This window comes from Nomascus leucogenys, chromosome 10 (assembly GCF_006542625.1).
Source record: "Nomascus leucogenys isolate Asia chromosome 10, Asia_NLE_v1, whole genome shotgun sequence".
NCBI classification, from domain to species: Eukaryota; Metazoa; Chordata; class Mammalia; order Primates; family Hylobatidae; genus Nomascus; species Nomascus leucogenys.
The window spans coordinates 60,520,987-60,548,672 of NC_044390.1; the positions used below are offsets into that span (position 1 = coordinate 60,520,987).

General features: G+C 55.2%; 3 protein-coding genes and 1 non-coding gene across 6 annotated transcripts; 3 read left to right on the forward strand and 1 right to left on the reverse strand.

The window, feature by feature from the left end:
• Positions 1 to 2,015: 2,015 nt before the first annotated feature.
• CDKN2D (cyclin dependent kinase inhibitor 2D) lies at positions 2,016 to 4,632 on the forward strand. The gene is made up of 3 exons (XM_003275746.4): positions 2,016 to 2,117; positions 2,396 to 2,551; positions 3,676 to 4,632. The coding sequence occupies exons 2-3, from the start codon at positions 2,411 to 2,413 to the stop codon at positions 4,033 to 4,035; spliced, it is 501 nt and encodes a 166-aa protein (XP_003275794.1). The 5' UTR covers positions 2,016 to 2,117; positions 2,396 to 2,410; the 3' UTR covers positions 4,036 to 4,632.
• Positions 4,633 to 4,709: 77 nt separating this feature from the next.
• On the forward strand, positions 4,710 to 18,276 carry KRI1 (KRI1 homolog). The gene is made up of 19 exons (XM_030820865.1): positions 4,710 to 5,188; positions 5,301 to 5,374; positions 6,055 to 6,160; positions 8,242 to 8,350; positions 9,231 to 9,285; positions 9,360 to 9,409; positions 9,809 to 9,905; positions 9,993 to 10,070; positions 10,618 to 10,745; positions 11,119 to 11,245; positions 11,346 to 11,441; positions 11,527 to 11,697; positions 12,773 to 12,848; positions 12,952 to 13,040; positions 13,117 to 13,243; positions 13,329 to 13,459; positions 16,011 to 16,075; positions 16,197 to 16,295; positions 17,089 to 18,276. The coding sequence occupies exons 1-19, from the start codon at positions 5,017 to 5,019 to the stop codon at positions 17,426 to 17,428; spliced, it is 2,190 nt and encodes a 729-aa protein (XP_030676725.1). The 5' UTR covers positions 4,710 to 5,016; the 3' UTR covers positions 17,429 to 18,276.
• ATG4D (autophagy related 4D cysteine peptidase) lies at positions 8,018 to 27,686 on the reverse strand. 3 transcript variants are annotated; one of them, XM_030820867.1, is made up of 11 exons: positions 27,255 to 27,686; positions 26,693 to 26,776; positions 26,429 to 26,602; positions 24,470 to 24,746; positions 24,332 to 24,396; positions 22,576 to 22,706; positions 19,417 to 19,495; positions 19,271 to 19,347; positions 19,067 to 19,186; positions 9,077 to 9,190; positions 8,018 to 8,317 (listed from the first exon to the last, which is right to left on the reverse strand). In XM_030820867.1, exons 1-10 carry the CDS (start codon positions 27,487 to 27,489, stop codon positions 9,107 to 9,109), a joined length of 1,326 nt encoding a protein of 441 aa, XP_030676727.1. In that variant the 5' UTR covers positions 27,490 to 27,686; the 3' UTR covers positions 8,018 to 8,317; positions 9,077 to 9,106. The 3 variants fall into 3 exon arrangements, with proteins under 3 accessions (XP_030676727.1, XP_030676726.1, XP_030676728.1); XM_030820866.1 differs by lacking the exons at positions 8,018 to 8,317; positions 9,077 to 9,190 and adding an exon at positions 17,958 to 18,483; XM_030820868.1 differs by lacking the exons at positions 8,018 to 8,317; positions 9,077 to 9,190 and adding an exon at positions 17,958 to 18,483 and having other exon boundaries at positions 26,693 to 26,850; positions 27,255 to 27,685.
• LOC115837118 lies at positions 20,075 to 20,136 on the forward strand. Its single transcript, XR_004032152.1, has one exon. It is a non-coding gene; the product is annotated as a U7 small nuclear RNA (small nuclear RNA).

Sequence of the window (27,686 nt, forward strand, 5' to 3'; positions counted from 1 at the left end):
GTGGATCACGAGGTCAGGAGATCGAGACCATCCTGGCTAACGCCGTGAAACTCCGTCTCTACTAAAAATACAAAAAAATCAGCCGGCGCAGTGGCGGGCGCCTGTAGTCCCAGCTACTCAGGAGGCTGAGGCAGGAGAATGGCGTGAACCCGGGAGGCGGAGCTTGCAGTGAGCCGTGATAGTGCCACTGAACTCTGGCCTGGGCGAAAGAGCGAGACTCCGTCTCAAAAAAAAAAATAATAAAAAAAAAAAATAAATAAAAAGCCATGGCTTGATCTGCACAATTGCCATCCTGATACCCCACCTACCTGCTCTCCCCTGCTCTGTACCACACCAGGCACGCTCTCACCTCTGGGCCTTAGCATCTGCTGTGCCTCCCAGCTGGTGTGCTTTTCCCCATATAACCACAAGTCTCCCTCCCTCACCTTTAGGTCTCAAATCAAATGTCACCTCTTCAGGGAGGCCCTCTCTGCCTTTCCGTTTCTTTTTGTTTTTCTTTTCTTTTCTTTTCTTTTTTTTTTTTTTCTCTGTTGCCCAGGCTGGAGTACAATGGCGTGATCTCGGCTCCTGCGACCTCCGCCTCCTGCGTTCAAGCGATTCTCCTGTCTCAGCCTCCTGAGTAGCTGGGATTACAGGTGCGCGCCACTAGGCGCAGCTAATTTTTTTGTTTTTAGTAGAGACGGGGTTTCACCATGTTGGTCCGGCTGGTCTCGAACTCCTGACCTCGTGATCTGCTCACCTCAGCCTCCTAGAGTGCTGGGATTACAGGCGTGAGCCACCGCGCCCGGCTTTTTGCCTTTCCATTTCAATGGCTCATCTGGTCAGTCCTCTACCACTCTAAAAAGATTTAACTATTGGCGGGGAGCAGGAGCTCACGCCTGTAATCCCAGCACTTTTGGAGGCCAAGGCAGAAGGATCTGTTGAGCCCAGGAATTCGGAAACAGCCTGGGCAACAAAGCAAGAACCCCAACGTAAAAAAAAAAACTCTGAATTTAAAAGCAAAACACAAATAACAAACAAAAAACACCAGCCTGGGTAACATTGTGAAACCCCATCTCTACTAAAAATACAAATTAGCCGGGCGTGGTGATGCGCCCTGTAGTCCGAGCTACTCGGGAGGCTGAGGCGGGAGGATCACTTGAGCCCGGGGAAGTCGAGGCTGCAGTGAGCTGTGATCGCGCCACTGCACGCCGGCCCGGGTGACAGGAGTGAGACCCTGACTCAAAAATAAATACATATATAAATAAATAAAAATTAACTATTGTCTCTGGCCCCAGACCATAGGTGTCCCTGTAGCAGGGGCCGACTGGCGTGCTCTCCACTCGGGCACCTCTAGGAGGTGCTAAGTAAATATTTGAACGAAGACCTCTGAGTCCCTGTCTGGCTGCGACTATGTCCTCCCAGGCCTTCCCACGTGGCAGCTGCAGGCTCCTTTCCTCCTGGCTCAGTCTGAGCCAGGCAGGGTGATCCCTTCCTCATCCACTCCATCTCTCCGTTTCCGTTTCTTCACGGTGCTTGACACTATCTAATATTATTTAGTTGTTTGAATGTGCGTGTCCAGCTCCCAGGACGCTCCCTGCACACCGTGAATGAATGAATGAACGAAATAAAGCGCCCAGCTCGTAGTAAGGGCTAATGAATGTCTATTAGCAGTGGAACCTCGGATTGGGTGCTTCCAGCCCTTCCTCCCTTCCCCCAGGAGGCGCCGAGGTCCCAGAGCAGCCCGCGCTACCCTGCCCCTGACCTTTCTCCCTGGGTCAGTTAAACCAGCCTTCTTTCCCGCCTGCCGGGTTCATTTGAAAACCGAAAACCCCGCCATTGCTGGCGGTCCACCGCTTGCCACACTCTGACCAATCAGGAGCGACGCGTTTCACGCCGAGCCCGAAGTTTCCCCGGCGACGCGCAGCCACTGGTTATGCAGGCCCTGTGGGCGGAACGCCGTAAGGTCGCGCGCCGGGCAACGCGGATCCGCTACAGAGTAGCGAGTTTGTAAGAAAACAAATCCACGGCGTTCGGGGAGTGGCCGGGAGCACTTTGGCTCCGCCCCCTGGCGGCTGCCTCAGCGGCGGCGGCGGCGCAGGCTCAGAGCAGACCCCGCCCGGCGAGGAGGAGGGAGGGTGAGTTAGGGGGAGACCCGGCCCCCAAGGGGCGGGCGCCGGGCAGGGCCCCGCGGGCGGCCGAGGGTTGGGCCCGGCTTCCAGCCCCTCGCCGCCCTCCGGCTGACAGGGGGAGGAGCCCTCTGGGAGGGCCGGGGTCTCGGGCTTGGGAGCCGGGCCGGGAGCGCAGCGCAGCCGGGTGCACCGCGGCCGCGCCCCAGGAGGGCTGCTCGGGCCAGCGCCCGCCGGCTGCTCCGTGCTGACAGCGCCGGGCTGGGGCGGGGCGGGGGGCTTTGCAGGCCGCCAGTGTCGACATGCTGCTGGAGGAGGTTCGCGCCGGCGACCGGCTGAGTGGGGCGGCGGCCCGGGGCGACCTGCAGGAGGTGCGCCGCCTTCTGCACCGCGAGCTGGTGCATCCCGACGCCCTCAACCGCTTCGGCAAGACGGCGCTGCAGGTGAGGCCGGGCCGGTCCAGGTCGGGACGGGGCGGCTAAGCGGGATGAGGATCCGAACCCCAGAGCTCCTCTCTGGTCTCCTGGCCCTGGTGGTGACCCACTGGGAACCGGTCCTTCTTCTCTAGGCTTTCATTGTTCCCCCACGGTCCCCTTTCGAAGGTGGGTGGTGGGTGAGACTAGGTTGTGGGGGGAGGGGAGAGCTTTTTAGCATCTTCTCTGGGAGGATTCCTGCTTCTCTGAGTGCCGGGGATTCACTTTCCCTGGAGAGGTTCTTATTCCGTGGGTGCGGGTTCAGCTCGTTTGGATGCCGTTTCCATGGGGAGGGCTCAATTTTCTTGGGGCTTCTATGGGGAGATCCGATCTCTGGAAGGAGAGGTCCTGTCTCTAGGGGTTCCTCATTTTGTAGGGGGCTCTCTGAGACATATCTGGTTACTTGGGGGTGGGGTCTTCATTCCTAAAGGTTACGCGGATCCTTGGTATAGTGTGGGGGCCCCAATGGAGGAACAATGTCAGATTGCAAGCCATCCCTATATTCTCTGGGAGACATTTTACAGGGGAGTCTCGTTTCTCTTCTCTTATTACTTTTGGAATCCCGCTTCTTGAAAGGAGCTCTCAGGTACTCTGAGGTGACATCACCATTATATAGGAGGAGGCTATTTCCTGGAGAAGGGGGTGGGGTTTGCTTTCCTTTGACATCTCTTTTCCTTATGAGGACTATCAATTCTTTGGGGGTAGTTCTCCATCTCTGGGGGCCCACTTCCTGGAGGGGATTTTCTATTTCCTGGTGATTGCCCATATCTGGGGGCGTCTTTGGTCCCTTGGGGGAGAGTCTTAGGTTCCTTGAAAGTTTCCATGGGGGCTGTTCTCTGGGTTGGGGGGGTCTCATTCTTAAGGGAGCGACCAGCTTTTGGGGGTGGGGTCCCCATTCCCAGAAGAACTTTTTATCTGCATCTCAAACAGTTTCCTGGGGGCTTATGCAGCTTCTCCGTTCACTAGAGGACCCCTCTTCTAGCATTTCCTGTTTCTGGGAGATGCCTCTTTCTGGATGACCCTTCTCTTTCCAGTGACCCCTTTTTTGGAACCTCTTCCCTTGAGGACCTCCTGATCCTCTGTCCCTCACACAGGTCATGATGTTTGGCAGCACCGCCATCGCCCTGGAGCTGCTGAAGCAAGGTGCCAGCCCCAATGTCCAGGACACCTCCGGTACCAGTCCAGTCCATGACGCAGCCCGCACTGGATTCCTGGACACCCTGAAGGTCCTAGTGGAGCACGGGGCTGATGTCAACGCGCCTGATGGCACCGGGGCACTTCCAATCCATCTGGCAGTTCAAGAGGGTCACACTGCTGTGGTCAGCTTTCTGGCAGCTGAATCTGATCTCCATCGCAGGGATGCCAGGGGTCTCACACCCTTGCAGCTGGCACTGCAGAGAGGGGCTCAGGACCTCGTGGACATCCTGCAGAGGCACATGGTGGCTCCGCTGTGATCTGGGGTCACCCTCTTCAGCAAGAGAACCCCATGGGGTTATGTATCAGAAGAGAGGGGAAGAAACACTTTCTCTTCTTGTTTCTCCTGCCCACTGCCGCAGTAGGGGAGGAGCACAGTTTGTGGCTAATAGGTGTTGGTTTTGGGGTGTGTGAGTGTTTGGGGGACGTTTCTCATTTGTTTTTCTCACTCCTTTTGGTGTGTTGGACAGAGAAGGGCTCCTGCAGGCCACAGCCACCTAAACGGTTCGGTTTCTTCTGCGCCCCAGGCTGCTGGGGCCTCAGACAAGACCCAAGGGCAGAGCATTTAAGAGTGAAGTCATCACCTCCAGTGAGCCTAGAACCTGGTGACCTTGGCCGGCTGTGCTCAGAGACCTGAAGTGTGCACGTTGCTTCAGGCATGGGGGGTGGGGGGAGCGTCCCAAATCAATAAGAAGGTAGAATGAGTTATGAGTTATTCATATTCTGTTGGAAGCTTGTTTTCCAGTCTCTTGTACAGCGTTTTAAAAGAAATGGATTCTATTTATTATGCTTTATTGGAAAAAATGTTGTAATAATTTAATGTTTTTACCCATTAAATTAAGACTTGTGCATGATCACAGCACGGGTGGCTTCTGGTTTTTGAGTCTGGGATGGAGAGTTACACATCCCGGATGTTGGTGGGGATGAGGACGGGGGTCGCGGATCGTGGATGTGGTGGGTGAGGGGAGAGAACAGTAATTCCCAGGGCGCCAGGGTGAGTGAGCTGGGTGGGGCAGCGGTTTTCGCTGTCGGAACGGAAGGGAAGCAGGAAACCGCGAGTGGAGAAAGGGCCCCCAGATGTCAGCTGGGTGCCCGGAGCACAGGGGGTGGGGCGGGTGGGCGGTGGCCGCGGCCTTCCCCGCAGGGGCGTAGCCGTGGGCGGTGACTGCCGTGATGAAGCATAAGGGATCCCGGAAAAGCCAGGGGCGGGGTTAGGAGCGGTCCGCCTCGTTTACAAGTGGATGTGGGCGGGACCGAGGGCGGCCCCGCTCCGTCCAGGACTTCCTCAATGCGCGTGCGCAATGGGCCACAGAGCCGCCATGCCGGAACCGCGCGGGTCGTTGCAGCTGCGGGTGAACGCGGCGTTTGCCGCGCGGTACAACCGCTACCGGGAGCGCGAGGAACTGCAGCGGCGTGAGTGCGGGGCGCATGCGCGCGGGAGCCTGCGCGCGCCGACCTGTTGGGAAGTGGGGAGGCGAGTGGCCCCGCCGGCTGACCTGGGGGGCATCCCATCTGTGTCCCGCAGTGAAGGATCGCTACGGGGACCGGGAGAGCGGCAGCGACTCCAGCTCCGAGTCGGACTCCAGCGACGAGCGCGTGGTGCGCGTCCCCGCCCCGTCCTGGACGTGCGGAGGCGTCCAAGCGCCCCCCCCTCCACCCGACCCCGACGTAGACGGGGGGGAAACCCCCAACCCCAGAGCGCCCTGCGGGAGCGTCCCATCTCCCGCTCCCCATCCCATGAAGGACAGACAGCGCCCCTCTCTCCCCAGGGGAGCCAAATCCCCGTTATTTTCCCTCCCCTGCCACGATCCACCTGCCCACTCTGATGTGTGGGGCGACTCTGTCCCCCAAGAACCCCCCCTTTCCTCTTTCATCCTCAAGAGTCTAGCCATTTTTTAGTGTACTCCTTGCGCCACGTGGGGCGCCCAACTTCTACTCACATCAGCCCTGATCCTGGCCCTACTGTGCGGCCTGGCCCAGCCCCTCCCCGCTGTCTCTCGTGCCCTCAGCCCACCTGCCCCTTTTCAAGTCTTTGTCTTCCCCAGGAATTACCTTCTCCTTGCCCCTCACCTTCCTCTACCCATATCCTGTACCTACCTGTGGCCTGCCCCTGCCCACCCCAAGAGGGCCCCTCTCCCTCCTGCTGTTTGACCACCTGCCTCTCTCCCCAGCCAGATCCACCCCCTCCATCCTAATCCCTACGCTGAGCTCACCTGCTGGCGCCAGGGCTCTTATTACCTCCCTTCTGAAATCTATCCCTAACCCTTTTCCTGCCCTAGGAATTTGACCCCCAGCAGGAGCAGGACTTTTACAAAACGCTCTCCTTGTTGAAGAAGAAGGACCCCCGCATTTATCAGAAAGATGCCACCTTCTATAACAGAACAGGTCCGGGGCCACTCCTGTCTAAGCCTCTCCTTCCTCCGGGGTCCTTTCCTGACTGTGGATTCAGAGAAGTGACTTCACTTCTCTGAGCCTCTTTTCCTGTCTGTAAAGTATATCTAACGGTAGCATCTCCCCTCAGGGCTGTTTTAAGGATAGATTGGGATTTACCCAGTTTACACAATTCATCTGTTTTGACTGTTGAATGAATTGCTTCACAAGTCACAAGTCATTAGCAGAACCTAGGTTATTACCTGGTGGTGGGTTAATGAATGTGTCCTTTGCACTGTTCAAGGTGGGAATTGCTGACTGAATGATTCCAACTCCACCAGGCTGAGTAGGTGGTTCAGGCATCTAATCCCAGCACTTTGGGAGGCTGAGGTGGGAGGGTCAGTTGAGGCCAGGAGTTTAAGACCAGTTTGGGCGACATAGCAAGACCCCATTTCTCTCCTTTTTTTTTTTTTTTTTTTTTTTTTGAGATGTTGTTTCACTCTTGTTGCCCAGGCTGGGTTGCAATGGCACCATCTTGGCTCACTGCAACCTCTGCCTCCCAGGTTCAAGCGATTCTCCCGCCTCAGCCTCCTGAGTAGCTGGAATTACAGGCACACACCACCATGCCCAGCTAATTTTGGATTTTTAGTAGAGACAGGGTTTCTCCATGTTGGCCAGGCTGGTCTCCAACTCCCAACCTCCGGTGATCCACCCGCCCTGGCCTCCTGAAATGCTGGGATTACAGGCGTGAGCCACTGTGCCCAGCCAGCCTTTCTTTTTTTTTTTTTTTTTGAGACTGTGTTTTTCTCTTGTTGCCCATGCTGGTGTGCAATGGCATGATCTGGGCTCACTGCAACCTCTGCCTCCCGGGTTCAAGCGATTCTCCTGCCTCAGCCTCCTAAGTAGCTGGGATTACAGGTGCATGCCACCACGCCCAGCTATTTTTTTGTATTTTTAGTAGAAACGGGGTTTCACCATGTTAGCCAGGCTGGTCTCGAACTCCTGACCTCAGGTAATCCATCCGCCTTGGCCTCCCAAAGTGCTGGGATTACAGGCGTGAGCCACTGTGCCCGGCAGCAAGACCCCATCTCTACAAAAGATTCAGAACTCAGCTGAGCATGCTGGTGTGCGCCTATACTCCCAGGTATTTGGGAGGCTGAGGTGGGAGGATTGCTTAAGCCCATGAGTTCGAGGCTGCAGTGAGCTGTGGGCTAGGATCTTGACACTGCACTCCAGCCTGAGCAAGAGTAAGACTCCAACTCTCAAAAAAATTAATTATAATAATTAATCAGGCTGGGCGTGGTGGCTCATGCCTGTAATCCTAGCACTTTGGGAGGTTGAGGCGGGAGGATCACTTGAGGTCAGGAGTTCGAGACCAGCCTGGCCAACATGGTGAAACCCCATCTCTACTAAAAATACAAAAATTAGCTGGGCATGGTGGTGCACACCCATAATCCCAGCTACTCAGGAGGCTGAGGCAGGGGAATCGCTTGAACCTGGGAGGCGGAGGTTGCAGTAAGCCGAGATCACGCCATGCACTGGGCAACGAAGTGAGACTCTGTCTCAAAAAATAATAATAATGGCCAGGTGCGGTGTCTCACGCCTGTAATCTCAGCCCTTGGGAGGCCGATGCAGGTGGATCACCTGAGGTCAGGAGTTCGAGACCAACCTCACCAACATGGAGAAACCCCATCTCTACTAAAAATATAAAAATTAGCCAGGCGCGGTGGTAGGCACCTGTAATCCCAGCTTCTCGGGAGGCTGAGACATGAGAACAGCTTGAACCCGGGAGGCAGAGGTTGCAGTGAGCCAAGATCATGCCATTGCACTCCAGCCTGGGCAACAGAATGAGACTCCACCTCAAAAAAAAATAATAATAAATAATAACAATAATAATAATAATCAAAACAGGAATTACGACCAAATGACCCCAACCCCACCAGATGGTGACAAGCACAATACTCTTGGACAGCTGGGAATTGGTGGATTTGGGATTTGAATCTTCTGTCTAACCCTGGCCCTGCCCTGTGGGATTCTCTGCCAGGGCAAAGAAGGGGGTTGTGGGTGATGGCAGGTGTCTTTTGGTGGTTTAACAGCATCGTCATCAGAGAGTGAGGAGGAGCCAGCAGCCTTGGAGAAGCAGAAGAAAGTGCGGCCCATGTACCTGAAGGACTATGAGAGGAAGGTTATCTTGGAGAAGGCAGGGTACGGAGAAGGCCTACATCCCCACCCCCTGGTTCCCAGCCCTGTCAGGTCTATGGGGGTCTTAGGGGCAGGAGAGGGAAAAAAGCTGGCAACCTGGGCTGGGCATGGTGGCTCATGCCCGTAATCCCAGCACTTTGGTAGGCTGAGGCAATAGGATCGCTTGAGGACAGAAGTTTGAGACCAGCCTGGGCAACATACCCTGCCTCTACAAAAGAATTAAAAATTAGCTGGGCATGATGATGTGTACCTGTAGTCCCAGCTACTCAGGAGGCTGAGGCAGGAGGATTGAGCCCAGGAGATGGAGGCTGCAGTGAGCTATGATCAGGCCACTGCACTCCAGCCTGGGCAACAGAATAAGACCCTGTCTCAAAAAGAAAAAAGGCCGGGCATGGTGGCTCATGCCTGTAATACCAGGACCTTGGGAGGCTGAGGCGGGCGGATCACCTGAAGTCAGGAGTTTGAGACCACCCTGGCTAACATGGTGAAAACCCGTCTCTACTAAAAATACAAAAATTAGCCAGATGTGGTGGTGGGTGCCTGTAGTCCCAGCTACCTGGGGAGGCTGAGGCAGGAGAATCGCTTGAATCTGGGAGGTGGAGGTTGCAGTGAGCCAAGATCATGCCACTGCCCTCCAGCCTGAGGGATAGAGCGAGACCCTGGCTCCAAAAAAGAAATGCTATCACCCATGATTGGAAAATAAAAAATAAAAAAATGCTGGAAACTCACCAGAATCGCAGATACCCGAGAGCAGGAGCCTCAGTGATTCCATAGCCCTCCGATGGCCCCCGCCAGCTGTTGCTTGGAATAGCTGCTCTGCATGGGCATGGGGACAGGTGGGCCCTGGAAGATACATACCGAAGACCCTACTTTTCCTTTACAGCAAATATGTCGACGAGGAGAACTCAGACGGGGAGACTTCTAATCACAGACTCCAGGTGGGTGGGGTGAAGGCTGGGTCAGGGGGCTGAGGGGCCTGGGGCTGGCCTGAGACCTACGGCCCTCTCTGCAGGAGACATCATCACAAAGTTACGTGGAGGAACAGAAACAGCTCAAGGAAAGGTGAGGCTGGGTGGGCGGGAATGGCCCAATGGAGGAAAGTTGAGGCTCGGGGGTTGGATAGGCATGGGTTCACATTGAGCTCTGTCACTTTCTACGTGCCTCAGTTTCCTCATCAGTTAATCGGGGTTAATAACATCACAGCACTGCTCTGAGCTTGTTGAGAGGAGAGCTCAGGGCTTCTTAGTACATGGAGTTAATCTTGGGGCAGCCGGCTGGGTGAGGTGGCTCACGCCTGTAATCTCAGGGCTTTGGGAGGCAGAGGAGGGAGGATCACTTGAGCCCAGGAGTTCAAGATCAGCCTGGGCAACATAGACCCCAGCTCTACAAAATAAAATAAATGTTGGGGCAGCAGACGGGGCCAGCCTGCCTGTCCTGAGGCTTGTTTTCTCTCATGGGCAGCTTCCGGGCATTTGTGGAGGACAGTGAGGACGAGGACAGCGCTGGGGAGGGTGGCTCCAGTTTGCTGCAGAAACGTGCCAAAACCAGGCAGGAGAAGGTAGGCACTGGGGACTGACAGGACTGCTGGGGGACAGGGTGGCGGGTGGCTGGGCGTCTGTGGATGCTCAGTGCTAACTTTCCCCAGGCCCAGGAGGAGGCCGACTACATCGAGTGGCTGAAGGGACAGAAAGAGATTCGGAACCCAGAGTCCCTGAAGGAACTGGTGAGTTCTCACGCATGGTCGCTGATGGAGTAGACCATGTGTTCCTCGTCCATCCAACCTATTTACAGAAAGTAACCCTCTGAAGATGGGATATGTACATCTCTGGGCCTCGGCTCCTACATCTCTTTAAATGGGGATAGGCTGGGCGCCGTGGTTCACACCTGTAATCCCAGTTAAAGGCAGGAGGATTGCTTGAGGCCAGGAGTTTGAGACCAGCCTGGGCAACGTAGCAAAACCGCTCTACAAAAAAATGAAAAAATTAGCCAGGCATGGTGGCATGCGCCTGTAGTCTCAGATACTTGGGAGGCTAAGGTGGGAGGATCTTGTGAGCCTGGGAGGTTGAGTCTGCAGTGAGCTATGATCACACCACTGTACTCTCACCTGGATGGCAGAGTAAGACCCTGTCTCGAAATAAAAAAAAATAAAAAAACAAAATGGGGCTAATGTCACCTACTCCAGAGGCTGGCTGTGAGGTCCATGTGGTGAGCATGCCTGCCCTCCTTCCCTGTCCTCCATTGACCAGAGTCTTGTCTCCTGTCACCCCCAGACCCATCTCAAGGAATACTGGAATGACCCTGAGTTGGATGAAGGGGAGCGGTTCCTGCGGGATTACATCCTCAACAAACGCTACGAGGAGGAGGAAGAGGAAGAGGAAAAGGAGGAGGAAGAGGAGGGGTGAGCCACTGCGTCTCCCCAGGGCCTAGATTTTGGGTGCGCTTCCTGAAGTATTCCCAGGCGGCACTGGCCAGGAGGCAGAGGGCACCATGTGTGTCTTTTTTTCACAGATGGTGGCAGAGTTAGTCTGCTGCAAGGCACAGCCACAGAGGGTAGGCTCTGGAGCCAGGTGGCACTGCCTCAAATCCTGGTTCTGCTTTGAGACTTTCATGCCTCAGTTTCCCCATCTGTAAAATGAGGACAATGCAGCGTGCACCTTGTAGGGTTCTTGTGAGGATTAAATGAGTTTGTACACTTCGTACCCAGGCGTGCAGGAAAGGGGGGTCAACCTTGCTTGGCTGGCCCCCTGTTGTCACCACATCTTGCCCCTCAGGGTCCCCGGCCCCCCAGTCCAGCTGACTGTGGACGACTCCTCAGATGAGGGGGAGCTGTTTCTGAAGAAACAGGAGGACTTCGAACAGAAGTACAATTTCCGTTTCGAGGAGCCAGACTCAGCATCGGTGGGTGGCTGGGGCTGGTGAGGACTCGGCCCCCGGGGTCCAGGCCCAGGGAACCCCACATCATCTCTGGGCCCTTCTGGGCTTTTCTGCTTGTGCCTAGGTCAAGACCTACCCACGCAGCATCGCGTCCTCCGTGCGCCGTAAGGATGAGCGCAGGAAGGAGAAGAGGGAAGAGACTCGGGAGCGAAAGAAGAGGGTGAGTGTGCACGCGGCCAGCTGGGGAGGACTCCCTAGCCATGCAGGAAAGCCCATGCGCTCCCTCCCTCTGCCTGGGCCTGCAGGAGAAAGCAAAGAAACAGGAAGAGCTCAAGCAGCTGAAGAACCTGAAGAGGAAGGAGATTCTGGCCAAGCTGGAGAAGCTGCGGAAAGTAACGGGCAACGAGACACTGGGCCTCGAGGAGGGGGACCTTGAAGATGACTTCGACCCTGCCCAGCACGACCAGCTCATGCAGGTGCGGCCCTCATCCCGGCCCACCATGACACTGAGCTCACACAAACATGGCTCTCACTGGGCACTGTGGCTCACGCCTGTAATCCCAGCACTTTGGGAGGCTAAGGCAGGCAGATCACCTGAGGTCGGGAGTTCGAGATCAGCCTGGCCAACATGGTGAAACCTCATCTCTACTAAAAATACAAAAGTTAGCCAGGTGTGGTGGTGCATGCCTGTAATCTCAGCTACTTGGGAGGCTGAGGCAGGAGAATCGCTTGAACCCGGGAGGCAGAGGTTGCAGTAAGCTGAGATCATGCCACTGCATTCCAGTCTAGGCGACAGAGGGAGACTCTGTTTAAAAAACAAAAGACCTGGCCGGGTGTGGTGGCTCACGCCTGTAATTCCAGCACTTTGGGAGGCCGAGGCGGGCGGATCACGAGGTCAGGAGATCGAGACCACGGTGAAACCCCGTCTCTACTAAAAATACAAAAAATTAGCTGGGCGTGGTGGCGGGCGCCTGTAGTCCCAGCTACTCTGAGGCTGAGGCAGGAGAATGGCGTGAACCCGGGAGGCGGAGCTTGCAGTGAGCCGAGATCGCACCACTGCACTCCAGCCTGGGCGACAGAGCGAGACTCCGTCTCAAAAAAAAAAAAAAAGGATCTTAGCCGGGTGTGGTGGCGCATGCCTGTAATCCCAGCTATTCCGGAGGCTGAGGCAGGAGAATCTCTTGAAACCGGCAGGCAAGGGTTGCAGTGAGCTGAGGTAGTGCCATTGCACTCCAGCCTGGGCAACACGAGCGAAATTCTGTCTCAAAAAAAAAAACCGCAGGGGCGAAGGCCTGTAGGAGGGCGAAGAACTGTGGATGTGTGGAACTGAATGGCAGCCAGTACATTACAGGGTAGAGAGCAGGGGAGTTGGCGGAGGATTCTGGACATGCAGGTCCTCCCACCTCAGGAGCTAGGTCCTGGGAGGGCTCTGGGGAGCCCCACGAGCTGCAGGAGTAAAGCTGCCAAGGAGGGGGTCATTGGTGGCATTGTGGGGGGCTCAGCTCCTCCGTCTCGAGTGGGCCCTGGTAACCCCCAGCCCTGACCCTGCAGAAGTGCTTTGGGGATGAGTACTACGGGGCCGTGGAGGAGGAGAAGCCGCAATTTGAGGAAGAGGAAGGGCTTGAAGGTGAGATCAGCTGGGGCACCGGGCTGGGGATTGGGGACTGGGGACTGGGCCTGAAGCCCAAGGTCCCACCCTGGCCCCACCTGTCTGTTCTCTCTGCATCCAGACGACTGGAACTGGGACATGTGGGACGGGCCTGAGCAGGAGGGAGACTGGAGCCAGCAGGAGCTGCATTGTGAGGACCCCAACTTCAACGTAGGTGTAACGGGTTGAGGGAGTCCCAGGGGCCCTGATAGAGGGCTGGTGGTACCTGACCTGTGCGTCCTGGCAGATGGATGCTGACTATGACCCCAGCCAGCCGAGGAAGAAAAAGCACGAGGCCCCCTCGACGGGCAAGAAGAAGCGCAAGTCACCCTTCGCCGCGGCCGTGGGGCAGGAGAAGCCCGTGTTTGAACCTGGTGAGGCCCAGGTGGGCAGGCCATGGGTGGGCAGGGGGCTCCACGGGCCTGGCATAGCCCGGCAGCCTGGCTTTGTTTCGAGCAGGGGACAAGACATTCGAGGAGTACCTGGATGAGTATTACCGGCTGGACTACGAGGACATCATCGACGACCTGCCCTGTCGCTTCAAGTACCGCACCGTGGTGCCCTGCGACTTTGGCCTCAGCACTGAGGAGGTAGGGGCCCCGGGCGGGCAGGGACACTGCAGAGGGCACCAGGTATGCCAGGGGGGTAGGAAGCTGGCCCTGAGTCCCGATCTCTGTTGCTCAGAAATGCCACAACATGGCAGCCTGTTTCTTCATCTTGAAAATGATAATATTCGGCTGGGTGCGGTGGCTCACATCTGTAATCGCAGCACTTTGGGAGGCCGAGGCGGGTGGATCACCTGAGGTCAGGAGTTCGAGACCAGCCTGGCCTACATGGTGAAACTCCGTCTCTACTAAAAATACAAAATTAGCCAGGCGTGGTGGCAGGCGCCTGTAGTCCCAGCTACTTGGGAGGCTGAGGCAGGAGAATTGCTTGAACCCAAGAGGCAGAGGTTGCAATGAGCCAAGATTGCACCACTGCACTCCAGCCTGGGTGACAGAGCGCAAAAAAAAAAAAAAAAAAAAAAAAAAAAGGAAAAATGCTAATAGTCCTAATGACAGTACTAATAACATTACCTTGCCTCAAAGGTAATATTACTACCTTCTACAAGGTGGGGGCTTAAAACAGTGCCTCGCCCATGGCATGCCCCGTAAATATTACTTCTTTTTTTTGAGACATGGTCTCGCTCTGTTACCCAGGCTGGAGTGCAGTGGTGCCAACCTCCTGGGTTCAAGTGATCCTCCTACCTCAGCCTCCCAAGTAGCTGGGACTACAGGCATGTGCCACCATGGCCAATTAACTTTTTTAATTTTTTTATTTTATTATTTTTATTTATTTATTTAATTTATTTATTTTGAGATGGAGTCTCGCTCTGTCGCCCAGGCTGGAGTGCAGTGGCGCGATCTTGGCTCATTGCAAGCTCCGCCTCCCGGGTTCACGCCATTCTCCTGCCTCAGCCTCAGAGTAGCTGGGACTACAGGCGCCCGCCACCACGCCCGGCTAATTTTTTTTTTTTTTTGTATTTTTAGTAGAGACGGGGTTTCACTGTGGTCTCGATCTCCTGACCTCGTGATCCGCCCGCCTTGGCCTCCCAAAGTGCTGGGATTACAAGCATGAGCCACCGTGCCCGGCCAATTTATTTTTAATTAAAAATATTTTTTGCACAGATGATGTTTTACCATGTTGTGCAGGCTGGTTTTGAACTCCCTGGGCTTAAACAAGCTTCCTGCTTTGGCCTCCCAAAGTGCCGGGATTCTGTGTGTGAGCCACCACACCCAGCCAATATTACTTTTTATTTTTGTTTATTTTTTGATTGATTGGTTGATTGAGATGGTGTCTTGCTCTGTCGCCCAGGCTGGCATGCAGTGGTGCAAACTCAGCTCACTGCAAACTCCGCCTCCCAGGTTCAAATGATTCTCCTGTCTTAGCCTCCTGAGTAGCTGGAACTAGAGGCATGTACCATCATGCCCAATTAATTTTTGTATTTTTAATAGAGACGAGTTTTAACATATTGGCCAGGCTGATCCCAAATTCCTGGCCTCATGTGATCTGCCTGCCTCAACCTCCCAAAGTGCTGGGATTACAGGTGTGAGCCACCAGGCCCAGCCAATATTACTTTTATTCCTGTCAGTATGTATCAGCAGCAGTCTGGCTGGTAAGACTTGGTAGCAGGGCTGGGCACACTGGCTCACACCTGTAATCCCAGTACTCTGGGAGGCTGAGGCGGGAGGATCACTTGAGCCCAGTAGTTCTGAGACTAACCTGGGCAACATAAGGAGATCTAGTTCTAGCTACTTGGGAGGCTGAGGCGGGAAGGTTGCTTGAGTCTGGGAGGTTGAGGCTGCTGTGAGCTGTGAGTCTGCCACTGCACTCCAGCCTGGGCGACATAGTGAGACCCTGTCTCAACAAAAGACTAGGTGTCCTCTGGAACCAGAGGGCCCAGGTGGGTTCAAGCCCTGGCTTGGCTGCTCACCAGCTGTTTCTTTGGACAAATTATTCCCCCATCTGTGCCTCAACTCCCCATCTGTAAAATGAGACAATAATTGGTAACACCCCAACTTTGGTGACTATGGAAGGAACAGAAATGAGACCAAAGTGTGTGGCACCTGGCAGGCTGTGGGCACCTACTATGCCTGACTGATGACGGCTGAAGGTATGCGACCGTTTTCATGGTCAGTAAAAATAGCCGATGTGTACTGAGCTTATACCATCGGCATTCCCTCACTTCCTCTGATGGCCTTCCAGTAGGTTTGGAAACAGGTCTGGAGGCTGGGAATGACAGCCTCATATGTAATTAGGAAGCCTGGTGGTTGGCAGCGACCCCTGCCCGTTCTGAGGCTTTGGGGATGGCCGGGTATGGGTGACAGCTCAAGGGCCCTGGGGCTCAAACTGGAATCAATTCAGCCAACTTCCCAGCCATGTGGCCTAGGGCAAGGATCCGTTCTCTGAGCCTCAGTTACCCCATCTGCTGACCTCTACAAAAAACACTGGCCTCTGTAGAGATCATCTGTCTCTGGCCATCATGGCAACCCTGCTGGGTGGTAGCAGCATTACCGTTTTGACTAATGATGTGACTTAGGCTCAGGGAAGGCCCTGCCTGGAGAATATCACAGCAGGTCCCCACTCTCCCTTCCCACGCAGATCCTCGCTGCTGACGATAAGGAGCTGAACCAGTGGTGCTCCCTGAAGAAGACCTGCATGTACAGGTGATGGGGCGGCGCAGGGCCACGTGCACAGGGGGGCAGGGTGGAGCCAGGTGTGCTGCGGGCAGGGCAGGCAGCCCTGGGCACTTCCCAGAGCACCCAACACAGGGGCATCTGACTGCAGGTCAGAGCAGGAGGAGCTGCGGGACAAGCGGGCGTACAGCCAGAAGGCCCAGAACTCATGGAAAAAGCGGCAGGTCTTCAAGTCACTCTGCCGAGAAGAGTAAGCAGTGCTGGCTGGGGAAGCATGGGTGGGGAGCCTGCCAGGCCCAGGCTTGAGTCTTGGCTCTGTCAGCCTCTTGCTGCATGACTTTGGGAATGCAGCGCCCCCCGCTGTGAGACCTGGGTTCAAATCCTACATGGGCACCATCGTTGTGTGACGTTGGGCAAGTTGCTACCCCTCCTGGGCCTCTTTCTCATTAAGATGGAGATAGAGACGGTTCTGCCTTATCAGGTTGCCGAGGATGAAATGAGTTAATTCTCGTAAAGTTATTAAGATATGGTAAATGCCCCATAGGTCTTAGCTGTTACTAGGATTGCTTTCGCCCAGTCTAGAAGGCAGGGGTGATAGAAGCACACAGTTTATTTAAAGCTAAAATGAGGCCAGGTGTGTGCTCCAACCTGTAATCCCAGCACTTTGGGAGACTCAAGCGAGAAGATCGCATGAGCCCAGGAGTTGGAGGCTGCAGTGAGCTGTGGTAACGCCACTGCATTCCAGTCTGGGTGACAGAGCAAGACCCTGTCTCTAAGGAAACAAAAGCTAAAATGAGTTAATTGATGTGACTAGCTTAGGGCAGGCCCAGGCACAAGTACCAGAATCCTCAGCCTCACAATCTAGCCTTTGGGATCCGTAGAAAAGCCCTGGCTTTGGCCTGAGACCCAGGTCTGAATCCCAGGCAGGCCCTTGGTCGCTTCACTATGCCCCTCCTTTCCCCGCCTGTAAAATTGGGCATGCGTGCTCAGGAATGGGCCTGATCTTGACAGGCCTGGGCTGAGCCCTGACTTTTCTCCCTCAGGGCAGAGACACCCGCGGAAGCCACAGGGAAGCCACAGAGAGACGAAGCCGGCCCACAGAGGCAGCTGCCAGCCCTTGATGGGGCTGGCGGGAAGCGGCCCCGGCCGGAGAGTCCCCCAGCACAGGAAGAGGAGGCCCCTGTATCACCCCACAAGAAGCCAGCCCCCCAGAGGCGGAGGAGGGCCAAGAAGGCACGGCTGCTGGGCCCCACTGTGATGCTTGGTGGACGTGAGTTCAGCCGCCAGAGACTGCAGGCCTTTGGCCTCAACCCCAAACGGCTGCACTTCCGCCAGTTGGGCCGGCAGCTGAGGAAACAACAGGGGCCCAAGAACAGCTCCTGAGCACCAGGGAACAGGCAGGGGCCTCAGGCTCCTTCCCTCAAATCAAGCCCTGGACAGGTCTCGCACCCACAAGTACTATCTGCTGCAGAGAACCTCTCATCTTTGGCCAGGCACGCCTGTAATCCCAGCACTTTGGGAGGCTGAGGTGAGAGGATCACTTGAGCCCAGGAACTGGAGACCAGCATGGGCAACATAGTGAGACTCCATCTCTACAAAATGTGGTGACACATGCCTGTAGTCTCAGCTACTCAGGAGGCTGGGGAAGGAAGATCACTTAAGGCCAGGAGTTTGAGGCTACAGTGAGCTATGATTGCACCACTGCACTCCAGCCTGGGCGACAAAGCAAGACCGTCTCTTGAAAAAAATAAAAAAAGTTAAAAAAACGTGTAGCTATGGGTAAGGAAGTCGTCCCATTTTATGGATGTGGAAACTGAGGCTGACTTAAACTTCCCGTGACTTGGAACTCTCACCTCAACACACCTCCCAGACCCCACAGCCCCTCAGAACGCTGCACCCAGTCACAGCCACGATCAAGTCACACAGCTTTATTGGCCCCCAGCAGCCACAGTTCCCCCAAGGGGACTTTGGGACAGGGAGGGCCTGGGCGTCCAGTGCAAACTACAGTACGTGAGTCAGGCCCTGAGTGGGGTGCCCGGGGTCCTCCCTCCCTCCCCTGCCAGGAGGGCCCCACTGGTGGGAGACAGGTGCATGGGCTCTGTCCCTGGCTGAATGGCCCCAGACTGGTTGCAGCTGGGCTTGAGGGACTGAGAACAGGAAGTACCATCATCACTGCCAGAGCTCAAGATCCCACACCCGACATGACATAAATAAAAAAATAAATAGTGTTGCATCTTTCCCCTCATCCCCTCCCTTTATAAAAACACAAAGTCCTCAGAGCTGGGGCGTTTGGCCCTGAGGAGCCGCCCTGTGCGAGGGAGCCGGAGTGTGGGCTGGGAGAGCTGGGAGCAGAGGTCGTCCAGGCTGTGGTCCTGAGCATGGCCCTCGGCCAGGGTGAACATGGGGTACCGCTCCATGGCTGAGGAGGAGCTGAGGACCTGGCGGGAGGAGGGAGACAGGCTCAGCCACAAACAGTGCCAAGCCATACTCCTTAGCCCAGGTTTATTTAGCAGGTGCTTCTCAGGACCACCTCTCCAGGACAGAGTGGCCAATCAGCACCTTCCATCCCCTGGCCACAGTGATTGGCTCAGCCATGAGGATGTGACCCAGCTCAGCCAAAGACTGACAGTCCTGGGATTTTTGCTGCAAAACCTGCGTTTCCTTTCCAGTGACCAGAAGGTGGGTGCCCAGAAGGGCTGGTGGCCATCTCTTGCCCCCATAAGGGTAGAGCCCTGGTCGGACAGCAGGGCCAAGAGACAAGGAGGGTTCCCACCACTTGAGCCCCTGGATACAGCTGCCTCCAAGGGATGATGCCCTCAACTCGCAGGATGGCCTTGACCTAACAGTTGGCTTTGGTGTTCCCACCTTTTCAGAGGTGGATGTTTTTCACATTTCCCAGGTTAGGACCCCTAGCCTGGAAGCAGCACCCCAGGTCTGCTGGACTCGAGGCCTCTGTTCCTCTTTCACCCCCAGCCCTGCCCAACCGCCCCCCTCACCCCATCCAGCTTTTCTCTTGCTCACCCTGGTCAGCTCTGAGCAGAGTGTCTCAAACTCCTTCCTGTCTCCAGCATAGAAGCCCACAGTACAGCTTGGGTCCATCTTGGCGAAGGCCATCTTGCGGGGCGAGGTGCAGTGGAAGGACTGGGGCAGACAGATGAGGGAGGCTCAGAGGCCCCGGCTGCCCACTTGCCACAGCCCCAACCACACACTGGGGTTCCCACTCACCTCCAGGGGGAAGTCGGCCTGGCTGACATCCACAGTGGGCTGGCAGTAGTGAGGGTCCAGGTACAGCAGGAAGTCATCTGCAGGGGGTGCAGGTGTGAGTGGGGGTGTGGTGGGGGTTGGGGGGAGTGAGAGGGGGTTGGGCTTACCTTGGTAGCCAATGAAGTACAGTGAGTGTCGCGGTTTCCCACCCATGATGCCCAGGCACAGCTGGCAGCGCAGGAGCTCCTGCAGGGAAGAGGGTAGGCAAGTGTTGTCAGGCAGCCACTCAACAAACGCTTAGCAAACGCCTCCTCTGTGAGAACCCAGCCTCTGGAGGGCAGCAGTGATCAAGACCACAAAACCCTTGCCCTCAGGAGCTGACATCCTAGTGTGAGAGACTAACAAGGAAGATATGATTACGTTTTTTTTTTTTTTTTTTTGAGACAAGAGTCTCACTCTGTCACCCAGCCTGGAGTGCAGTAGCACGATCTTGGCTCGCCGCAACCTCCGCCTCCTAAGTTCAAGCAGTTCTCCTGCCTCAGCCTCCTGAGTAGCTGGGATTACAGGCACCTGCCACCACACCCAGCTAATTTTTGTATTTTTAGTAAAAACGGGGTTTCACCATATTAGCCAGGATGGTCTGGAACTCCTCCTAACCTCAGGTGATCCGCCCGCCTCGGCCTCCCAAAGTACTGGGATTACAGGCTTGGGCCATTTATACCATGCCCAGCCAATTACATGATTTATCTCATGTGTTAGAGGTGATAACTATATGGAAAAGAATAAAAGAGGGAAGGCAGCCTTGTGATTTTAAGTAAGGAAGTCAAACATTACAGTTCTTTTAGAATTTGTCTCATAGGTTTTCTGGTTCTCACTGGAAAACCACCCCCATGCAAAAAAATATTTTAAAACAGGAGCCAAGCAGTGGCTCATGTCTGTAATCTCAATACTTTGAGAGGCTGAAGTAGGAGGATCACTTGAGCCCAGGAGTTCAAGACCAGCCTGGGCAACATGGTGTGACCCTGTCTCTACAAAAAAAAAAGAAAAAAAAGAGCTGAGTGTGGTGGTACGTGCACCTGTAGTCCCAGCTACTCAGGAGCTGAAGTGAGAGGATCACTTGAGCCCGGGAGGTCAAGGCTGCAGTGAGGTGAGACAGCACCACTGCACTCCAGCCTGGGTAACAGAGACTCTGAGTCAATCAATCAATCAATCATAAATAAATAAATAAATAAGAGAGTCAGGATAGGCCCTATTGAGAGATGATGGAAAGAGCTGAAGGATTTCTTTTGATGGTGAGTATTAGTAAAATAAACGAACAAATATTTAAATAACTAATAAGAAATACAAAAGGAGCCAGGCATGGTGGCTCACACCTGTAATCCCAGCACTTTGGGAGGCCAAGGCGGGAGGATCACGAGGTCAGGAGATCGAGACCATCCTGGTTAACACAGTGAAACCCTATCTCTACTAAAAATACAAAAAGTAGCCAGGAGTGGTGGCAGGCGCCTGTAGTCCCAGCTACTCAGGAAGCTGAGGCAGGAGAATGGTGTGAACCCGGGAGGTGGAGCCTGCAGTGAGCCGAGATCACGCCACTGCACTCCAGCCTGAGTGACAGAGCAAGACTCCGTCTCAAAAAAAATAAATAAGTAAAATACAAAAGGAGCCACATGCATTACGGCTGAAAGAGTGCTCCAAGCAGCAGGGGCAGCAAGTGCAAAGGCCCTGAGGCAGGAGTGTCTGAAATAGGTGGGGAGGCCCCTGTGGCTGGAGCAGAGTGTGGGAGGAGGATATGAGGTCAAGGCGGGGGATGACCTCAAGAAGGTGGGGACAAATAGTGCCAGGCTCTGTGGGCCACTGGGAAAACTGGCTTTTATTCGGATGCAAATACGTAGGGGACTTTCCAGCCTCAGGGTCTCTTTGCCTGGAGCACTTCTCCTCTGGCTCCTCATTTGCCTGGTGGCTGCAAAGGGGCTTTTCTAGGCTCTGCTGCTACCCTCATCTGCCCTTCATTGGGTTACTGTTTTTTTAAATTTGTGTAGAGTCTGGGTGCAGTGGCTTATGCCTGTAATCCCAATGCTTTGGGAGACCCAGGTGGGTGGATCACCTGAGGTCGGGAGTTCGAGACCAGCCTGGCCAACATGAGGAAACCCCATCTCTGCTAAAAATAGAAAAATTAGCCAGGCATGGTGGCACGCACCTGTAATCCCAGCTACTTGGGAGGCTGAGGCAGGAGATTTGCTTGAACCTGGGAAGCGGAGGTTGCAGTGAGCCAAGATGGTGCCACTGCACTCCAGCATGGGCAAGAGAGCGAGACTCTATTTTCAAAAAAAAATTGTGGGGTTGGGGGTCTCACTATGTTGCCCAGACTGGTCTCAAACGATCCTCCTGCCTCGGCCTCCCAAAGTGCTGGGATTACAAGCATGAGCCACTGTGCCTGGCTTCATTCCAAGCAGTGATGCCACTGTGGTTACAGAGCCACTGCTGAGCATCCTCCCATCAGAACGTCTGCTCCCAGTGGGCACACTCAGAATTCCTGCCTGTTCTGTTCCCCTCTGAATCCCCAGCAGTCGGGACAGTGGGGAGCACACATAGCAGGTGCTCCACAGTATAAAAAAAGAAGGGATGGGCCAGGCGCAGTGGCTCACGCCTCTAATCCCAGCACTTTGGGAGGCTAAGGCGGGTGGATCACCCAAGGTCAGGAGTTCGAGACCAGCGTGGCAAAACCCCGTCTCTACTAAAAATGCAAAAGTTAGCCGGGCATGGTGGCACGTGCCTGTAGTCCCAGCTACCTGGGAGACTGAGACAGGAGAATTGCTTAAACTCGGGAGGCGGAGGTTGCAATGAGCCAAGATTGTGCCACTGCACTCCAGCCTGGGCGAAAGAGCAAGACTCTGTCTCAAAAAAAAAAAAAAAAAAAAAAAAAGGGATGGCCGGTGCAGTGGCTCACATCTGTAATCCCAGCACTTTGGAAGGCCGAGGAGGGCAGATGACCTGAGGTCAGGAGTTCAAGATCAGCCTGACCAAAATGGTGAAACCCTGTCTCTACTAAAAGTACAAAATTAGGTGGGCGTGGTGGTGCATGTCTGTAATCCTAACTACTTGGGAGGCTGAGGCAAGAGAATCGCCTGAACCCAGGAGGTGGAGGTTGCAGTGAGCTGAGATCACATTATTGCATTCCAGCCTGGGCAACAAGAGCGAAACTCTGTCTCAAAAAAAAAAAAAAAAAAAAGAAGGGATGAGGGCTGCATAAACAGCAGCCCTAACCCAAACTAAACAAGTCTGGAGGGCTCCCAGGTGGAAGCGTCCTAGAATTCGGCTGAACCTACCTTCACGCAGGGCACATACACGGGGTTGAGAGTCTCGCCACCCAGTCGCACGGGCACCAGGATGACCACAGACTTCCACTCGGCTGTGGGGTCTGGCCTGGCCACCAGGCGTGCCACATCCGCCTTGTACACTGGAGGGACGGGACGGCAGCAGGTCACCTTCTTGCCACCCTTCAAGCCCCAGCGTGGCCCTCTAACCCCAGGGGCTCAACCTCAACCCTGCAATTTCTCAGTGGGCAACACTGTCATCACTAACCAAAATCATTGTTGTAGTGCCCCCCAAACACCCTCCGAAAATCCCAGGACCTCCAGGCAGATGTGGACATCCCCATTTTACAGAGTGGGCAACTGAGGCCCTGGAATGTAGACCAAAAGTATATACAGCAGGGAGAGGTAGACACTGTTCTCTCAAGCTCCTCCCCAGCCCCATGCCTGACAGGTCCTCAGTGACTCCATGCCTCGGTTTGCCAATACAGAAACTGGAGCACTGGGCACTCGGCCCCTAAACCAAACATCCTGGTGTGTCCCTCCTCCTCCAGTCCCGTTTACTTGGGCCCATTCTCCTGCCCCCTGCCTTGCAGCTACGTAAGCCCATTTCGTGCTCCTAGAGAAGTAGATTAGACCCATTTTGGAGATACGGTTCTCTGAAAATCGAACCTTGTCCCAAACACCTACAATTTTGCATAAAAAATTTACAGAGGTGGCTGGGCATGGTGGCTCACGCTTGTAATCCCAGAGCTTTGGGAGGCCGAGGGAGACGGATCACGAGGTCAGGAGATCGAGACCATCTTGGCTAACACAGTGAAACCCCGTCTCTACTAAAAATACAAAAAAAATTAGCTGGGCATGGTGGCATGCGCCTGTAGTCCCAGCTACTTGGGAGGCTGAGGCAGGAGAATCACTTGAACCCAGGAGGCGGAGGTTGCAGTGAGCCAATATTGTGCCACTGCACTCCAGCCTGGGTGATAGAGTGAGACTCTGTCTCAAAAAAAAAAAAAAAAAAAAAATTTACAGGGGCTGGGCACAGTGGCTCAAGCTTGTAATTCCAGCACTTTGGGAGGCCAAGATGGGCGGATCACCTGAGGTCGGGAGTTCAAGACTGGCCTTGTCAACATGGTGAAACTCCGTCTCTACTAAAAACAGAAAAATTAGCCTGGTATGGTGGGTGTGTGCCTGTAATCCCAGCTACTCGGGAGGCTGAGGCAGGAGAATCGCTTGAACCCGGGAGGCGGAAGTTGCAGTGAGCCGAGATCATGCCACTGCACTCAAGCCTGGGTGACGGAGTGACCTGACCTCAGGTGATCCACCCGCCTTGGCCTCCCAAAGTGCTGCGATTACAGGCGTGAGCCACTGCGCCTGGCCTCTTTCTTTTTTTTTAATTTTACAACAGGATCCTACTCTGTCGCCCAGGCTGGAGTGCAATGGTATAATCACAGCTCATTGTAACCTCGAACTCCTGGGCTCAAGCATCCTCCCACCTCAGCCTCCTGGGTAGCTGGGACTACAGTATGTGCCACCACACCTGGCCTTATGTCTCTATTCTATCACTCAAGGAGAAGCCCGTGAAGCTTCTTGTTCCAGAGGGAGAGATGGAGAAGAGGGACTATCTCCCACTGCACGGGCCTTGCATCCTTCCCCAGTGTCCCTCTGCCCCAGAACTTGTTCCAGTCTCTGAGGAAGATGCACTCTAAGAATCAAGTGAGGCAGAGTCTGGCTTAGGGTGGGACCCCCATGATCTTGGCTCCCAGTCCCTTACCTGTGCAGTCCTGAGAAACGTACACCACCAGGCGGGTGACCTCGGAGCAGCTTTCCACGGCTTTCCTGGGGGCAGGAGGGAAGGCCTGAGTGCCTGCAGGTACCCAGCAACTCCCGTGATCCCTGCAGCGGCCCTCACCTGAGGATGTGTGCCACCAGCGATGGCCCATACCAGTCACCTGCCTTCTTGCCTGAGCTCTGCCCAAGCTCCACCAGCCGGTGTAGGCCAAAGGGGGCCCGGGGGTGGTCGGCGAACCAGGACACAATCTGCCGGTGCCGGCGTTCCTGCTCCAGCTCAGGGGCACCCTGGGCCCAGCGTGGGGGCATCCAGCGGGCAGGCCCATGGTACCGGCTGGGAGAGGCTGACCCTGACAGCTCAGGGGGGCCCAGGCCCGTGCCCTCGGCCCATGTCCAGTCTGGTGGAATGGAGCACATAGTCAAACAGTGCTAGTGTGTGGGGGGGCAGAGGTCCCATCTACACATGCACCGCACACAATGCGAATGCTCCTGAACCCCGTAATCCAACAGAATTTACATATTCCTGAAACTTATCCTTATTATTTACTTTTTGTTACTTAAAGACAGGATCTCAGCCGGACGCGGGGGCTCACGCCTGTAATCCCAGCACTTTGGGAGGCCAAGGCAGGCGGATCACTTGAGGCCAGGAGTTTGAGACCAGCCTGGCCAACATGGTGAAACCCCCTCTCTAATTAAAAAAATATACAAAAAGTAGCCAAGCATGGTGGTGAGCACCTGTAATCCCAGCTACTCAGGAGGCTGAGGCAGGAGAATCGCTTGAACCTGGGAGGCAGAGGTTGCAGTGAGCCAAGATCTCTCCACTGCACTTCAGCCAGGATGATGGAGGAAGATTCAGTCTCAAAAAAAAAAAAAAAACAAATAAAATGAATAAATAAAGACAGGATCTCACTGTCATCGAGACTGGAGTGCAGTGGCATAATCACGGCTCACTACAGCCTCTAAATCCTGAGCTCAACAGATTCTCCTGCCTCAGCCTCCTGAGTAGTTGGGATCACAGGCACATGCCACCACACTCAGCTAATTTTTAAAATTTTTTTGTAGAGACAGGAGCCTTGTCATGTGGCCTAGGCTGGTGTCGAACGCCTGTGCTCAAGCGATCCTACTGCCTCAGCCTCCTAATGTGCTGGGATTACAGGCATAAGCCACCACACTTGACCTGTTATTGTTGGAGTCTCATTCTGTCACTCAGGTTGGAGTGCAGTGGCAGGATCATAGTTCACTGCAGCCTTGAACACCTGGGCACAAGCAATCCTCCCACCTCAGCCTCCCAGGTAGCTGGGATTACAAGCATGCACCACAGTGCCCAGCCAAAACTCTTTTTTGTTTGAGACTGAGTCTCGCTCTGCTGCCCAGGCTGGAGTGCAGTGGCATGGATCTCGGCTCACTGCAACCTCCGCCTCCCTGGTTCAAGCAATTCTCTGCTTTAGCTTCCCAAATTACAGGTGCCCGACACCACACCCAGCTAATTTTTGTATTTTTAGTAGAAATGGGGTTTTACCATCTTGGCCAGGCTGGTCTTGAACTCCTGACCTCATGATCCACCAGCCTCAGCCTCCCAAAGTGCTGGGATTACAGGCATGAGCCACCGTGCCCGGTGAAACTTTTTTTGTTTTGTTTTGACACAGAGTCTCCCTCTGTTGCCCAGGCTGGAGTGCAGTGGCGCGATCTTGGCTCGCTGCAACCTCTGCCTTCTGGGTTCAAGCGATTCTCCCACCTCAGCCTCTGGAGTAGCTGGAATTACAGGCGTGTGCCACCACAACCGGCTAATTTTTGTATTTTTAGTAGAGATGGGGTTTCATCATATTGGCCAGGCTGGTCTTGAACTCCTGACCTCAAGGGATCCATCCGCCTCAGCCTCCCAAAGTGCTAGGATTACAGGCATGAGCCACCGTTTCCAACCCCGGCTGAAACTCTTACAAACAACTCTCATCTCTCCAAAATTTACTTGACACACAATTCTAACGTGACTTTGAACTCTTAGTTTGCAAGTAATTCTAATACTGCTGATATGGCGGTTGACCCTGTACTCCTAGTGCACCCCTTCCCCCCCATGGCTCACCTCTGGGCAGGAAATGCAGCAGCAGGCCCTGTGCCAGCATCATCTGGCCACTGCGTAACATGCACCCCCAGCCACAGTCCGAGGTCAGGCAGCTCCCAGGAAGGGGCGGGAAGTCCCGGCGGTATGTGAGCCACAGGCGGGACACAAAGTCCCGTTGGAAACGCTGTATGTCACCTACAAGAGCGGGTCTGTCAGCTGCCACCAGGGACACTTGGGCGGGCGTGGAGAGGCCTCCCCCAACCCTGGTCCCAACCACCAGCTCACCCTCGCCCTCGAAACGGTAGCGGCGGCCACAGAGGTGGATGCTGGAGATCTTGCTAAAGCTGGTCCGGCTTTTAACCACCCAACCTGGGGAGACGTAGGGGCAGCGCCCAGCGAGATGAAGCACTTGCATGACAGCAACAGCGCTTCCATTCCCCCATCTGTGAAATGGGCACGATCCTAGTTCCTATCTCCGGGATGGCTCTGGGGATTCCGTGCAATAGCCCTCTAAGTCGGAGGTGGGGCCCCCAGTGACAGCCACAGGAGTGTCCACCATCAATTCAGGATGAAGGAAGGCAGTTCTGATTATTGTACCCATTTTACAGAGAGGGGCAAAAACGGAGGAGCCAGGAAGCAAAGGATCTTGCCCAAGGTCACACAGGGGAATGGGCGGAGCTTGAAAACACTGTCTATTGGACCTGCCACAGGTCCACCCTGGGCCGGGCAGGGAGGGGGCCCACAGGTGACTCAGGACGGGAACAAGGGCGGGATAACTGGCAGGACCGGGGTCTGGTTTTCCTCAACGGCCCCTGACACCCCCACGATCTCGGGGCCCCCTCCTCACCGTACTTGACGTTGTTCCAGGCTGTCAGGAACTTGGCCTTGAATTTGTCCACTTCGTCCGGCTCACTCCGGCCAGCCCCGGGAGAGCCAAGAGCGGGGCCGCTGGCTCCGGAGGGCCCCAGGCCGTTGGGGTCTGGGCCTCGGGGACCCCGCGGCCTGCGGGCCTCGGGCCGGCGGCGCGCGTCCTCCGGGCTGCTGCTCCGGTACTGCGCGGCGGCCGGCGACACTGAGTTCATGGACGCGCCGGGAGGGCAGACCGAGGGCCCGGGTGGGGGGCTGCGGCCGCTGCCCCCCAAGAGCGACCCGCAGCCGGTTCACGGGGCCCGGGGAAGGCGCTACTCGGCCCCCGTCCCCAGGGTCCCGGGCCCGGCAACAGCCGCCGCCGCTGCTGCCGTAGCCACCGCCATCTTAGCGGGCCAGGACCCCGGATGAC

Bases quoted from the DNA above. Each gene is read 5' to 3' on its own strand.
- ATG4D (XM_030820866.1), bottom strand. From the start codon at position 27,489: ATGAACTCAGTGTCGCCGGCCGCCGCGCAGTACCGGAGCAGCAGCCCG. The intron at 26,603-26,692 runs GTGAGCTGGTGG...CCGCTCTTGTAG, and splicing joins CTACCGTTTCGAGGGCGAGG to GTGACATACAGCGTTTCCAA. The intron at 24,747-26,428 runs GTGAGCCATGGG...CCATTCCACCAG, and splicing joins GCTGCATTTCCTGCCCAGAG to ACTGGACATGGGCCGAGGGC.
- CDKN2D (XM_003275746.4), top strand. From the start codon at position 2,411: ATGCTGCTGGAGGAGGTTCGCGCCGGCGACCGGCTGAGTGGGGCGGCG. The intron at 2,552-3,675 runs GTGAGGCCGGGC...TCCCTCACACAG, and splicing joins TCGGCAAGACGGCGCTGCAG to GTCATGATGTTTGGCAGCAC.
- KRI1 (XM_030820865.1), top strand. From the start codon at position 5,017: ATGTGGGCGGGACCGAGGGCGGCCCCGCTCCGTCCAGGACTTCCTCAA. The intron at 10,746-11,118 runs GTGAGCCACTGC...CTTGCCCCTCAG, and splicing joins AAGGAGGAGGAAGAGGAGGG to GGTCCCCGGCCCCCCAGTCC. The intron at 12,849-12,951 runs GTGAGATCAGCT...CTCTGCATCCAG, and splicing joins GGAAGAGGAAGGGCTTGAAG to ACGACTGGAACTGGGACATG.